General features: G+C 42.4%; 2 protein-coding genes and 1 non-coding gene across 4 annotated transcripts; 2 read left to right on the plus strand and 1 right to left on the minus strand.

Moving 5' to 3' along the window:
• Positions 1 to 1,610: 1,610 nt before the first annotated feature.
• Positions 1,611 to 9,287, minus strand: anks6 (ankyrin repeat and sterile alpha motif domain containing 6). 2 transcript variants are annotated; one of them, XM_085362648.1, is made up of 18 exons: positions 8,959 to 9,287; positions 7,905 to 8,123; positions 7,619 to 7,820; positions 7,295 to 7,445; positions 5,641 to 5,685; positions 5,339 to 5,543; positions 4,884 to 4,990; positions 4,201 to 4,352; positions 3,878 to 4,112; positions 3,692 to 3,744; positions 3,417 to 3,611; positions 3,155 to 3,317; positions 2,838 to 3,064; positions 2,526 to 2,718; positions 2,320 to 2,387; positions 2,108 to 2,224; positions 1,755 to 1,851; positions 1,611 to 1,660 (listed from the first exon to the last, which is right to left on the minus strand). In XM_085362648.1, exons 1-18 carry the CDS (start codon positions 9,285 to 9,287, stop codon positions 1,611 to 1,613), a joined length of 2,808 nt encoding a protein of 935 aa, XP_085218774.1. The 2 variants fall into 2 exon arrangements, with proteins under 2 accessions (XP_085218774.1, XP_085218773.1); XM_085362647.1 differs by having other exon boundaries at positions 3,875 to 4,112.
• A 3,445-nt stretch (positions 9,288 to 12,732) lies between these two features.
• Positions 12,733 to 14,196, plus strand: rps20 (ribosomal protein S20). Its single transcript, XM_085362701.1, has 4 exons — positions 12,733 to 12,841; positions 13,483 to 13,582; positions 13,765 to 13,838; positions 13,967 to 14,196. The coding sequence occupies exons 1-4, from the start codon at positions 12,839 to 12,841 to the stop codon at positions 14,147 to 14,149; spliced, it is 360 nt and encodes a 119-aa protein (XP_085218827.1). The 5' UTR covers positions 12,733 to 12,838; the 3' UTR covers positions 14,150 to 14,196.
• On the plus strand, positions 13,628 to 13,693 carry LOC146625176 (small nucleolar RNA U54). Its single transcript, XR_014906527.1, has one exon. It is a non-coding gene; the product is annotated as a small nucleolar RNA U54 (small nucleolar RNA).
• Positions 14,197 to 14,426: the final 230 nt, after the last annotated feature.

Consider the following 14,426-nt stretch of genomic DNA (forward strand, 5'->3'; position numbering starts at 1 on the left):
TGAAGTTCTTAAACAAGCAAAGTTAGACCTTAAACCTGGTTTCCAGCTATAAAACCAAGGCCCCGCTGAATGCACTTTGTATTCTGTGTTTACTTCATTTTGTTGCATTTAATTATGGACACCCAGTTGCATTCAGTTTGTTTAGTGATTCATCCTCTAATTTATGTTTCCCAGACTTGGGACATGACTAAACAGGATATTGCATCAGCGTCATTTCACATTAACTGACCAATCCCGAACAGTACCACAGGCCATCATTTGGATTAAGACTTGGAACAAGAATACCTGATATTTAGGAATGATATAGCAGTCCGTCTGTCTCTCCGTGTTTCACGGCGGGGCCAGAGGGATGAACGGAGTGAGCTGAGTGGAAACTGTTGCTCAACTGTTGCTTCTTTTAAACTAAATTTATACTCCTCATAAAATGTTCCCAAAATGTTTTTGCCAAAGTTTTCTCATCACAAATCCAATAAAGTATTAAACAGAAAAGAAAAAAAAAAGAACATGTTGTTACATCATCGTAATGTTTTATTTACTCATGACAGCACAGTCTTTAATAAGGTCATCTGTGTACATTAGTGGTTTAAAAATTCAACACATAAACTGGTATAAAGCAGTCCCGGGGACTGGCTGACTAAAAATAGTTCACTTTCCCTTCTCCATCGGCTCTCCTCATCGGTGCACCTTCTCAGTTGTAGCACAGCCTATAAATCTCAGTCACAGTCTTACTAGCTAACAGCTAGTTCTTTCCTCTCGACTTCACCTGCCGCTTTTACAATACATCTGCTGCATTTCTCACATTCGTCGAGATAAAATAAATATCTCTCATGGCTCGCGCTCACTCTGCTGTGTGTAACATTCTTGTCTTTCACTATCCCGACTCCCTGCGTTACCCAGCTGCTGTTAGCTGCTGCATTATTCAAAGTATATTTTGCAGCTAAGGTGGCAGTGGGGTTCCTGTTTTTCACGGTATACAATGTATGAAAATTGACAGTGATCACACTGTTTACTCATCCACACTACTGAAAGAAGCAGCACGACAGAGGATCTTCTTTCTTACTGAACTATCTGCCAGACTCGTCAGCTTCAGCCACACACACAAGCTATTATTTATTTTATCTATTTATTTCTAAAGAAGATTAGTTTTACTTATAACTTCTTTAGCATTTAAAAATATTTTTTACTTTCAATAAAGCCTTTGGTCAACCAAAGAAATAAAAAAAAATCTCTTTTATTACCTTTAAGGTTCCTTGTACCTGACTTTAACATCTGCGTAACACACTTTCCTGACACTGTCACTGTACCATGAAAGCCTCATACCGTGGTAACATCATGTGCTTGTTCAAAGCAGCAGGGCACTAAACCCATACACTGAACCCCTGCTTTATAATCCATGACAGAGACACTTTGGTCCAGGAGGGTCCGACACAGGCAGTTTATTACAACCTGATTGGTCTTTTTGACGCATGGTCCTCTTGCACTGAGATCTCTACTGGTCAAGAACACGCCAAGTCTCCATGTCGTTCGCATCTTGGCAGGGTGTCAGCAGCACTTTACTCTTACTCTAAGTACCTTTGGTTTTCTTCCACGTGTGCATCAAGTCGATGGGGTTACCTTTTGCTAGAGGAACGAACCTGGTGTCTCATCCAGCTTGTTGGAGCTAAAGAATGACAGCAGGTAGACAGATAAACAGATCAAGATGCTGTCTTTATGAAGTCTTTCAACAGGCCCCCAAACTTGTTTTCACTACTTACAGCGTGATTGTCCTGGTTGCCTGGGGTTACTGGCACTACTACCAAAAGAAGACTGGAAGTTATGGATGGTCTCTTGAAGAATCTGCCTCTCTCTACCCTGATGACAGACAACAGTGATCATTATGCATTAGGAACAGATTACAGAAAGATGCTGTAAATGTTCTTTAAAAGCAGCCATATCTGGTATGAATCCACTGTAACACTATATATGTTACATTCCCTCTATATGTCTCTTGTGGCTCAGGCAGTTTATTATTAAGACATAATGTTAGGATATACATTAGAAAGATACAGCACAAAATAGATTGCTGGAAGCAACTTTGAAATGCATAACCACGCTAAACCGAACATACCTTTCCAGCATTGAGCTCTGATATGGCAGCCAAGATCTGTTGTCTGGGTCCGTCTGTTTTGATGCCCAGCTCCTTCAGGTCTCCATCGGTTAAAGTCAGGAATGCTTCCATATCCACCTAAAAGACAAGAAAAGAAAAGAAAAGAGATGCATTTTTGGGCTTTAAGAGTGAAAATGTATGGTTAGAAGGCTAAGAAAGAAAAGACGGAGTACCTCTTGTTCCTCAAATATAGGCTGGTATTTCTCAAGGGACAGTTTCTTCAAAATACTGGACAGCTCATCTGAAAAAGTAAAAAAAACTATAAGGGAAACTGATACCACTCATACTTATTTCACATCAAAGCACATGGTGTACATAAAAGAACACAATCCATGCATGATGATGATTTGGGTTAATGCTGAATAAAATGCGCCGACACCTTCATCTGTGATGGTTCCGCTGCTGGATCCTCCGCTGCTCTTGGAGCGTGGATGAGAAGAGGCTGAGGACAGAGAGTCTCCTGGCACGGGGGGAATCTTGGGTGTTGGGGAAGGAGACGGTGTGAGAGTGGGCGATGTGCTCTTGGAAGTCGAGGAATTCCCAGACTGAGGTCTCTTTTTCAACTCCATTTTCTACAAAGGAGGACAGTGAGGGTGGACGGTGGTATTTGTTCAGCTCTGGCTGTTTTTACACAGCTTTACAAGACATTAAGAGTTACTGTCAAAGAAAACCTGTGAAAGAAAGTTGAGACCTTTCTGGAATGGATGTCTGAGGCAACAAGGCTGGGATGGGTGTGAATGTCAGGAAGGCTGATGTCAGGCAGGGGCAAACCAGGTGCTGAAACTGGTGGTGGTAGTGGGGCTTGACTCGGCGTCTGGTTGTGCTGTTTTTCCGGAGGTTGGCTCTTTACCTCTATAAGGCCGGCTGCTCTTTTCCGTTGGGCTGCTATCTGGGAGAGCACGCTGTCTGCACTGCCCCCTGGCGTAAGGAGAAAGCAAGATTGCGATGTGTTTTGCAGCCCCTGTGTCATGCAATCACTTTTTGCTTTTAATGTTTTTACTTGCGAACCTGAACGGTTGTGGGAGTCCCGGTTGAGTCCCGCCACTCCATTTGAGCCTCCAGAGGAGTGGGGGGAGTGATAGTGACCAGAGTTGGAAGGAGAGGATGAAGATGGTCCCTTGGGGATACTGGGAAACTTAATGGACCTGCTGACCACACGGCTGATGGATGTCTGTCCCATAAAGGAGAGAGAAGGAGCAGCATAAGGACAAATTTCGTCTTCTCTGACCTGAACTAAAACCCTCTCTGTCTAACACCCAAAAGGACTCACAATATCTGAGTTTCCACTGCTGTTCAGCTTCCTCTGTGGTGGCATGGGCAGGCGGGGCACTTCGCTCTTGCCCTCCCTGAGGACGCGTGAGCGGTCCGAGTTCCACGGCTCAAAGTTGGAGGGTGGCAAGAAGGGAGGAATCACTGCTTTCAGCTTGTCATTTGGCAGCCGAGTCAAGGGGGCCCCGCTTCTCAACTAAATTAGACAGACACATATTAAGAGTCACAAACACGTCTTAAAACTAAAAGAACCCTAATCCAGGATAGTGCTCCTACCATCGTGGTTATTAGAAAGTCGTCTTTCTCTGAGGATGCTCTGCAGTGACCTGCTGAAAGGAGAATACATCACATTTATACATTACTTTGCTCACATAAAGATGGACATATGCTCAGCTACATTTACCCTAAACATCTCATGGACATGTGATGTCATTCATGGTTTTAAGGAAAAAGACTCACCACCATCTTTGGTCTTCACTGCCCAGGCGGTGCTCATGTCATTCCCTGCTACAGCAGGAGTAGGTGCCACCGCCCCGTTGGAAACAGCAGCGGGCTTCCTGTTCGCCTTCATCGTGGCATCCAGTGAACTCTCGGCATCGTCTGGAAATGGAGCCAGGCGATTGGCTGAAAGGCCATGCCTGAGAGTGTGAGTTAACTTGAGCCGACGGAAGCGGTTCGACATCCTACTCCACCAGGACTGGAAGAGGGTGGACACAAAGGAGCGTTATAACCAAAACTATTATGATATCCTTGATAGAAAGCAACTTTGCAAATTACATTTTTACCTTAAGGCCTCCTTTGTCATCGGGCGGCACGGGGACATTGTTGAGGGACTGTCGACTCTTGGAGCGCGTCATTAAAGTTCTGGCGCGGTGTTTCGACTTATCTTTGTCTACCTGCATGCACACGGATGCTAACAGACGCACCAGCTCAGTGTCTGACAGAAAACACAGGGAAACAATTATGAGTATATGCAGTTAATAACTTGCAAAACGCGAGGGATTTAAGTCGACCTGTTTCATGATCGTTATCATAGATTATTCTACTGATTATTTTCTCTATTAATAGATGAATTGTTTGATTAGACAAACTGATAAACACCCATCACATTCAAACAGCTCGTTTCACACAGCTAATACTTCAAAAAACAACCTCCTCACTTACTGCTAAAACCAAAGTCCAGGGATGAGCTTTTCTAAAAGCAAATATAACTGAAAAAAGATTCAGTTCTTTTTATTCCAATTCACGCTTCTAAATTTTGATTGGTTGATATTATGAAATCACTACGTGTGTCCTGTATCCTCATCTTAAGTACACTACTTTATTTAAAAGGTTTAAATAAGGGATTTCACAAATGGTGGATGCCTTTTGGTTGGTTGGTTTTTTTAGCTGATTATGAATGAATTATAGTCTTTAGCTGAGGTTTTCCCAAAGTGTTATTAGACGGAGCAATGACAGGAAGAACTACCTGGATCATTGAGCAGCATAACCAAATCAAACGCTGTGTATCCATTCTTAGCTCGGAGGTTGACATCAGCACCTTGATTCAACAAGTACTTGACAATGTCTTTATTGCTGAATGGAGGGCGGAGGAGAAAACAAAAGACAGTGTAAGAAATGATACTTGCTCTGTGTATGACTTTGGAAGTCAGACATCCTGATATTAAATATGGTATTGACTTTTTGTCACTCTGTAGTAGAAACCTGTTCTAATTTACATTCAAAATCAGCAGGACAGCAACAACAGTGTTTAAGATAAGATAAGATAAGATAAGATAAGATAAGATAACCTTTATTAGTCCCACACGTGGGAAATTTGTTTTGTTTAACACCTGAGCCAAACTTCTTAACCTCAAATTGATCTAAATCATTCTAATAAAAAAGCAATTTTCTGGTTGAAACAAACCAGCAGCTTCTCCTCACCCGTGGTAGGTGGCCTGCATTAAAGCGGTCCACCCATGGACACCATCTTGTTTATCTATGTCGGCATTCTTCTCCACCATCAGCTGAACCACCTCTAACTGGCCGCTTACTGCTGCCATCATGAGAGGCGTTGCTCCCTCCTGATTGGACAAATTCACCTGAGCAGGATCCTCCTCCAGGATTTCTTTGACCAGCTGTGAATTTCCTGAGAAGAAAACATATTTACAGATGTGTAGAGGCATGTAAAGTCATTCGTTTCCCAAAAACTTTTCCTCCAGGTTTATCTGTTCGATTCAGCGTACCTAATTTCAGAGCGCTGAGCACATCTGGCCTTCTTCTCTCATCATCTGCGAAGAAACAAGTGAGAATGAGAAGAGGAAAGAGATCTGGAAAAAACACAGCCCACATAGCTCAGCAAAAATCAGGCAGCGTGGGGGGCGGGGCTGGGGTGATAAGTACACAACTGTTACATGCTACAGAGTTCAACACACACATAAATCACATCAACTATAATTTATGTGCGAGACTGCTTAGAAAAAAAAGAAAAAAGGCAGAAAAGTAGAGCGGTGAAAGACGCATTCACTAGCAAGAACTAAAGCTCCAAATGTGATTTACCAGAATGTACTGCTAATGAAGATGACACGTTAATGAGAAGCAAAGAGCTAAGCCAGAGGCTGACGCTGTGGTTTGGGGAAGGCAGTGGCTTCGAATCCTGATAAATCCCTCTCAGTTCCCACAAACAGTTGCATAGGGCAGGTGGGCATTTGCAGCAGTAAACCAGCGATGTCTGAAAGGTGGGCCCACTCCTGAACTTCAGATAAGAGTAATAAGAACCTCACCAGAACTTGTACATCGTTAGAAACTAAAACTTGTAGGTTTCGCTAACAAATCTGCCTGATTTGTCTTTTCACACTTTTCCTTGTTTGCATGCTGCAATTAAAACCTTTGAAATATACACTGCGTGTGGCTACGTTGGTAATTTGAGCTAAAAACCTGAACTACCTGTGAGAAGAGCCATGAAACAAAGAGGCTGAGCTCCTCTGGCGCCTCTCACGTTAATGTTAACTGAAGTGCATTCGCATCCTGCAGGGGGTCGGGAGTGGGGGATGGATTCTCTTGTCGACATGGTGCTACCAAAATAAAATTCAAAAGCTTTCAAAGCACCACACACTCTCAGAAAACACTAAAAAGTTGAGTATTTACTTTATTTTGTCTTTTTGCAAACACTTTTTGCACTATTACGTCACTCTGCTATTCTCTGATAATAACATAAAACATAAAAACATTCAACTGACTCCTTCATTATACTATACAGTGAAGTGTATTAACACAAGGCCTACTGTGGAAACCACTGTTGCCTTTATATGTTCTTTTTATGTTCTATATGGATTGAAGATACATGTGAAGTTGAAGTTCTATACTGATGTTATCCATGTTATTTGTGTCTGCTTTGGCTGATTTAATTTTAGTATTAATAATAATAATAAACCCCAACAATCAGATGACCCACTATGAAAACCACTTGGCAACGGTGGAGAGGAAAAAACTCCCTTCTAACAGGAAGAAACCTTCAACAGAACCAGGAGGGGCAGTCATGCTGCGCCCGCTAAGGGGTGAGGGAAGGAAGACAGGACAGCCAGTATTTGTTCTTTTTAGGAAACATGTAACAATGTGTGTGCAGGCTCGGCCGCTCAGCTCCTTCAGTTTGCTTCAAAAGTTTTTCAGACTGGAAGATGTAAGTAAGTAAATTTTTATTTATATAACACCTTTCAAGATAAAATCACAAAGTGCTTCAAGCTAAAACATAAGAACAAAAATCAACCAAAAGCAAGTTTAAAAAGATGAGTTTTTAACTGTTCTTTTACAAGGGCGTGTATAATATGCGATGGCACTACTGTACTTTATCATCAGGCCAAGACAGCAAAGTCTGAATGAGTAACTGAGGGAAGGCCGTACCTGTCTGTGGTCTGACAGTAGTGATGGAGTCCAAATAAGCCTTGATGTCTCTCTGTTTCAGCTGCATGGCCAGTTCAAAGGCTGTCTTAGACAGAACGTTGATTCGGTCTGGGTCAGCTCCACGTTCCACCAGCTGCTGAGCCACAGCCACCTTTGCAAAACACACACACACAGCTTTAATCATCAGGTCCTACAGAAAATTAGCCCAGGTCCATTTTAAACAATTTATAAAAACCCATTAATAAATGCCACCAACATACCCACAATGTGCTAAATATATATATCTTTTTTTATCCATCCAACCGTCAATGTTTTAAACCCTACCTTCCCACTTAGAGTGGACAGCATCAGCGGTCCCCATCCAGTGGTCTTCTGAGAGAAGTTTACATCAGAGCCCCACTCCAGCAGCAGGCACACAACGGCCTCATGACCGTGCTGAGACGCCACCATCAACGCTGTGATGTCCATGAATTCTCTGCCACCTCCTCCTCCCAGACAGCCTTCACCGGGTCCAAAACTGGCTCCGCTGTGAAAAAAAAACACAAAACAGTGGAGGATGTTAGTTAGATATCACACTGGGCTACAAATTTACTTGAAAAAGAGAAAAAACCTGCAGCTGTTGTTATTGTTGCCATTGGAGACCGCCTCTGCGGCAACAGCCAGGTGATCAAAGTCATCCACGTACGCACCGCTCTCCAGAAGCAGCTTGACTACATGAGTGTGTCCCCCGCGAGCCGCCATGGTCAGGACGCTTGCTCCAAGCCTGTTGCGCCCATTAATCTCTGCCCCGTTCTCCAAAAGAATGTGGGCGACAGTCAAGTGGCCAAACCTGGGAGGAGAAATAGGACAGAGGAAGAACTTTGCATGTAGAAGTTGTTCTAGGTGAATTAGGATGCTCTTTTTAAGCCAGCTATCACAGGCTCCAAAAGAGATGCCAGTGCACTTTAAGCAAGGACTGTGTAGAAAACTACAGGTATGTTCAAAATTAGAAAAAGAAAATGGATAAAAGTGAACAGTAATTTGCTACAAAGCACTTGAATTTTCTCTATAAATAAGGTTGAAGGCTCATTGAAATCTCTAGATAACAATGGTATTACTTTATAATACGGCCTGCACATAAGGGCATAAATTAAGGTTTTGTTTCTTTTAAGATCAATTTAGCTAGGCTTGGCTCCATCATTATAAATTCTCACTGGCCTGCAAATTTTGATGATATCTTTGTTTCCTGTAAAAACCTGACTTGTTACCCCGTTATTATAATGTGCCTTCTTGTAATTAACTGTTGGTAAAATATAATTACATTTGAATTTCAAGTAAAATAATTTAAATACAATTTAACTACAGTGGAATTTGTCGCTGGCTGTATTATAAAGTGTTACCCACGAAACTCCACTAAGTTCCGCAAATGTTAAACCCCCGATCGGCCTGTGATATTAAAGGAAACAAGACTAAACACAATCTGCTCCCTCTCATGTCACTAAAATGTGTGTTTTTATGCGACGAATTGGGGAGGGGCATCGGAAGATTCCTTCCCTTTAATATTAATTACTTTATGATTAACAACACACGGTGGCAAATAAAAAAGGCACATTTTTAGAAGGAGTATGGTGCCACCCTCTTACATGAGCTACATGAGTTACATGAGCTCCAGCAAGCTGCCCCACCTCGCAGCCTGCATCAGTGGGGTCCAGCCGTAGTTGTTGCGACTGTCCACTGAGGCCCCCTTTCTCAGCAAGAACCGGACCAGGTTCTCGTGTCCGCTGGCCGAGGCGAACTGCAGGCCGGTGTTTCCCTCTTCGTCGGTGCAGTCCACAGGTATCAGAGACAACATGTCCGCAGCGTCACACTCCGAACCCGCTTCTGACCGCAGCCTGCTCTGCCGCCCGGACTCCTTCGGGGCTCCGGGCTCCAGGATGCTCCGGGCCGTTTCATAGTCCCCCTCATCGCAGGCACGTAGAAGTAGCCGCGAATTCACGGGGACCCCGAAATTCATGTCTTTATTCGCCGCGCTGTTTCGTCTCCATTCAGTTTCCAGTTGTTTTATCGACGCTAACCGTGAAAAAGTTCTCCTCTGTTACTTGGCGGCGGCCTGTGTTTGGAAATCATGATGCACAGCAAAATGAAGTTCAGATTTGTTGTTAATGTTCTTCCTTTCAAACAATACGCCAAGGAGCTCCTCTCCAGTCTCTACATTTAGTCTAATGTTCTTCACAAAACAACTTTGTGGCCATCAGCCGGCGATGCCCGGTTCCGTTACTTGTTTAGGAATCTGACCACGGTGAAGTTAGTGGCTACACGGCGCAACTTCTGCTTTTCAAAACAAAAGCATACTCAGGTACGATCAGCTTTTAAGGTACTTTGGTCAAACCCACTTATAGCTCGGCTGCGTAGTATATTTCATTACATTGTGTTTGTATATCCTCACTCCACATTCGTATATGACTAGTGTCCGATACATTATTAGCCAAGATAATATTTTAAAATATACAGTGTCACAAACCTTAATATATACTTTGTGACACAAAGCAAATGACACATCTTATAATTTAAAAATGTAAATATCAAAAGGGTAGTGTTCCACAGAATAGTATTGATATTGATATTATTCACTCGGCTATCACCATATTTCTGAACTTTTTGTTCGCCTCAACATGATTGTATTATTCTGAAACGTTTTTTACCGGAAGTGTTCTCTGGTTTTTATGTCTCTGTTTGCTGTTGTTGTCCGAGGTTTCTGCGTTACATACTTAGAGGTTATTTAGTTGTTGTAGATATACAGAGGTTAACAGTGCTAAAAACACGAGGTTTCTGGTTTATTTTTAATGTTGTCATGATTGTTATTGTTATTTATGTCCTGCCAACGCGCAGCTGATCAGATGTGCGAAAAACGTGTTTCCACTGCCCTCCAGTGGTGGAAAAATGCAACAATTCACTTTATTCCTTTTTTTTTTTTTAAACCACAGACACCAAATAGCAGTATCTACAGTGAGCATTATTATTTGCACAATATACACAAATATAGTTTTAATGTAAACTTTGAAATAAGGTTTACTTTAAATAAATAAATATATTTGAAAAAATATTTTAAAAAATCTGGGAGATTTTTTTTTCTCTCAGTAGAAAAAACAAGCAGTATGTTATGTCTGTGAAGGTTCTCAGTCATCCAGGTCATCGTAGTCAAAGGAGCTTGCAAAGAAAAGCGTCTGGACTTCTTTAAGTTGCTTGAAGACGTTTCACCTCTCATCCGAGAAGCTTCTTCAGTTCTAAGGTCAAATGGTGGAGAGTCCCAGATTTAAACCTAGTGGGAGTGACCCCCCACAGAGGGACAAAAGGACCCCCTGATGATCCTCTAATCGCCTGAGCCAAGGTGGGAAACTGGGCGTGGGTCCCAATCAGCCAGAGTTTCGGGTGTGTTCATTGTGAAACCTGGCCCCACCTTATCATGCGAATTCCTGAGGTCAGATGGCCCAGGATGTGAGTGGGCGTTAAGGCGTCTGGGAAGGGATCTCAAAACTGGATTATAGATGGCAGAGAGTTGGTGTCGTAAACCACCGCCTCTGTTCAAAGATGGTCGCTCACAGTGGACATAGATCTCTGTCCAAAATGTGAACATTGGCATCCTCGAAAGAGTGTCCTTTATCCTTAAGATGCAGATGGACTTCTAAGTCAGCAAAGAGGCACAGAAAAGAAGACCAGACACCAGCGAGGGAGGATAAGAAGGACAGACGCAACAACATTGTCATCCCCTATGTAGCCGGCGTATCAGAGAAACTCAGGAGAGTTTTCTCCAAGCATGACATCCCAGTGTATTTCAGACCCAGCAACACGCTCAGACAGAAACTGGCTCACCCGAAAGACAAAACGCCAAAACACAAACTTAACAATGTGGTGTATGCTGTACAGTGCAGCGAGGAATGCTCAGACCTCTACATCGGAGAGACCAAACAGCCACTTCACAAGCGCATGGCACAACACAGAAGAGCCACCTCCACAGGACAAGACTCAGCAGTCCATCTGCATCTTAAGGATAAAGGACACTCTTTCGAGGATGCCAATGTTCACATTTTGGACAGAGAGGACAGATGGTTTGAAAGAGGAGTGAAAGAAGCCATCTATGTCCACTGTGAGCGACCATCTTTGAACAGAGGCGGGGGTTTACGACACCAACTGTCTGCCATCTATAATCCAGTTTTGAGATCCCTCCCCAGACGCCTTAACGCCCACTCACATCCTGGGCCATCTGACCTCAGGAATTCGCATGATAAGGTGGGGCCAGGTTTCACAATGAACACACCCGAAACTCTGGCTGATTGGGACCCACGCCCAGTTTCCCACCTTGGCTCAGGCGATTAGAGGATCATCAGGGGGTCCTTTTGTCCCTCTGTGGGGGGTCACTCCCACTAGGTTTATATCTGGGACTCTCCACCATTTGACCTTAGAACTGAAGAAGCTTCTCGGATGAGAGGTGAAACATCTTCAAGCAACTTAAAGAAGTCCAGACGCTTTTCTTTGCAAGCTCCTTTGACGAAGCAGTATGTTAATGAAAAAAAAATTGTTTGTTGCAGGATTCGATTTGTTTTCATAGCTTGTTTTCACAGCCAGTACAGTCAGAGCAAGCAAACAAACAAAAACACAAAAACAAAAAGGAAATGATTTTAAATGTATCTAATTAAATTACATATACAATTTGTACATTGTAAAATGTTAGAATTAATAGAATCTGGTCAAATGAAATTTACTTGATTGGCATAGATTTAGTTTATACCAAGTATATTTTCCGTGATGATTGCTAATTTAAATAAATAAATCTTTGATTTTATATATTTCATTTACATTTTACTCAAAATTCTTGCTTCATGTTTACTGGAGGTTAAGCTTTATTTACTGTGTACCCTGGGGGTTGGAATAACAGTTTCTTTTGTTTAATATGACGATAGGGGCTTCTCAGTGTCAACTTTATATTTCAATTTTGTGGGATATATTTTGCGGAAATTTGTGTAATTAAACCATTTATATCATTAGAACTATTTTGTAAAATATTGTATTATTTAATATTGATACTTTAACTTGCTTGTTACTGTTCTTACTGTGTTGGAGCAACTGTGACCTTTTAATTTCCTCTGGGATTAAAAAATATTCTGATTTTGATTCTTGCTTCTAAATGCACATTTTGGAATGAAGAATTTGCCATAGATTACGAGTAACAACACAATAACTACTGTAACAAATTTGTGGCATTATCAGTTTGTACAAATCACTATTACTGGAATAATAGTAAAGGTAACAGTTGCAGTCTTATCTAAAACGCACATACGTGATCACACTGCAATTTCAAACTCACGTTAATAGATGTCGCTATTAGTTACGGAGCTGCTTGAAACACCAACGAAGAAGTAGAAGACTTCCGGATGAGCAGTACATATGAGGAAACTGGCCTGTGCTCGGTCTTTTCACCGAGAGCTAACCACGTTGGTGGCGTGCTTTCCTGGCTCACCGCTGTTCGCTTGAATTTTTTTCCGAATAAGTCGGTCAGGAATATTCACAATGGTATGTGCTGTTTGATTATGTCAACCAACAAGTTGTATGCAGCTGGCTTTTGCTAACTGCTTGATAATTTGTAGAGTAATTTGAACTCAAGAGTTCTACGGAGTGTCGCTGCTAATGCCGACAGCTAATGGCGCTCGCAGCCCCTTCATAAACACCGTCCAAACGGACTGTAGATAGTTACTAACGTTAGCAAGCTGTAGATTCATGCGGCTGTGGATGTTAAATGCACAGTTAACGTTTCGGCGCATTTCTAAGCGAGGCAGAAGACTCTCTTATATAAAGTTCAAGCTTCCTCTTGACTCGCGCGTTTTGTGGGGGCCGGTTGTTGCTGAAAGTAAATCATCTGGGTGTCGTTATTCATCGGGGTGTCCCAAATTATAGTTCTCTGCCGCTGCGTTCAGGTGCTTTTGCCCGGGCTTCCGAATCAGTGTAAAAGGAATCAAACCTAAACTAGTTCGCTGCGCGTGTTCTTGAGATCTCCCCTTTTTTTTTTTTTTTTTTTTGGGGGGGGGGCTTGTTTAATTGTAAGCCATGCTGTGTAATAGTCTGTGGACCCCCTTTTTTTTTTTTTTTTTTTAAATAAATCGTCCTGCAATATCAAGGATGGGCCTGAGTAACTGCTTTTTCCTCCTCACATTCAGGCTTTTAAGGACACCGGCAAGGCACCAGTTGACACTGAGGTTGCCATCCACCGCATCCGCATCACCCTCACCAGCCGCAACGTCAAATCTCTGGAGAAGGGTAATTAAGCTCAGATTTAGTTAATGTTGTGAGTTTAACCTGACCTGAGCTATGAGGACAAAAATTTGACTGATAAACCCTGATTTATGTATACGCTATTCTGAGCCACGGCTTGGAAAGCAAATCAAGGCAAAGTGATGACTGGCCGTGTTTTCAAGTTTTTGTGCATTTCTGCTCTGCAGTCTGCGCAGACCTGATCCGTGGGGCTAAGGAAAAGAACCTGAAGGTGAAGGGACCTGTCCGCATGCCAACCAAGGTACTGAAGACCATGGCTCAGAACTCTTATCTAACACCACATTGGAATAAATTGCTTTTTCTTGATTGCGTATCCTGAATGCTTGATCATTTTATTAAAGTAAAATGCATTTCTCTTCCTCCCTCCAGACTCTGCGCATCACCACCAGAAAGACTCCCTGTGGTGAAGGGTCCAAAACCTGGGATCGCTTCCAGATGAGGATCCATAAGCGCCTGATTGATCTGCACAGCCCATCTGAAATTGTCAAGCAGATCACCTCCATCAGCATCGAACCTGGTGTAGAGGTCGAAGTCACTATCGCTGATGCATAAATGACCCAGATTTTTCAATAAAGCAATGAATGAGGAAACTATGACGTGGTGGTGTTTGGGTTTGTGATGGTGGGAAACCTCAAAAGGGCCAAGTTTGCGATGAGTGTCTAGATGTTAATTGTAAACTTAAGCAAAATCTGCCTACAGGTACAAATAAAGGAACCTGAAAAAGCAGTCTTAGACGCTCACTGAATGGCTGTAGTTTTCAAAAGCAATAGATATAAATTTGCCTTTTATTAATATGTCTTAAAGGAAAGAAAGTGCCAAAGGTTTTACT

Source organism: Diplotaxodon limnothrissa, linkage group LG9 (genome assembly GCF_057381915.1).
Source record: "Diplotaxodon limnothrissa isolate DT_005_m linkage group LG9, D_limnothrissa_male_GT1.1, whole genome shotgun sequence".
In the NCBI taxonomy this organism is placed as follows: Eukaryota; Metazoa; Chordata; class Actinopteri; order Cichliformes; family Cichlidae; genus Diplotaxodon; species Diplotaxodon limnothrissa.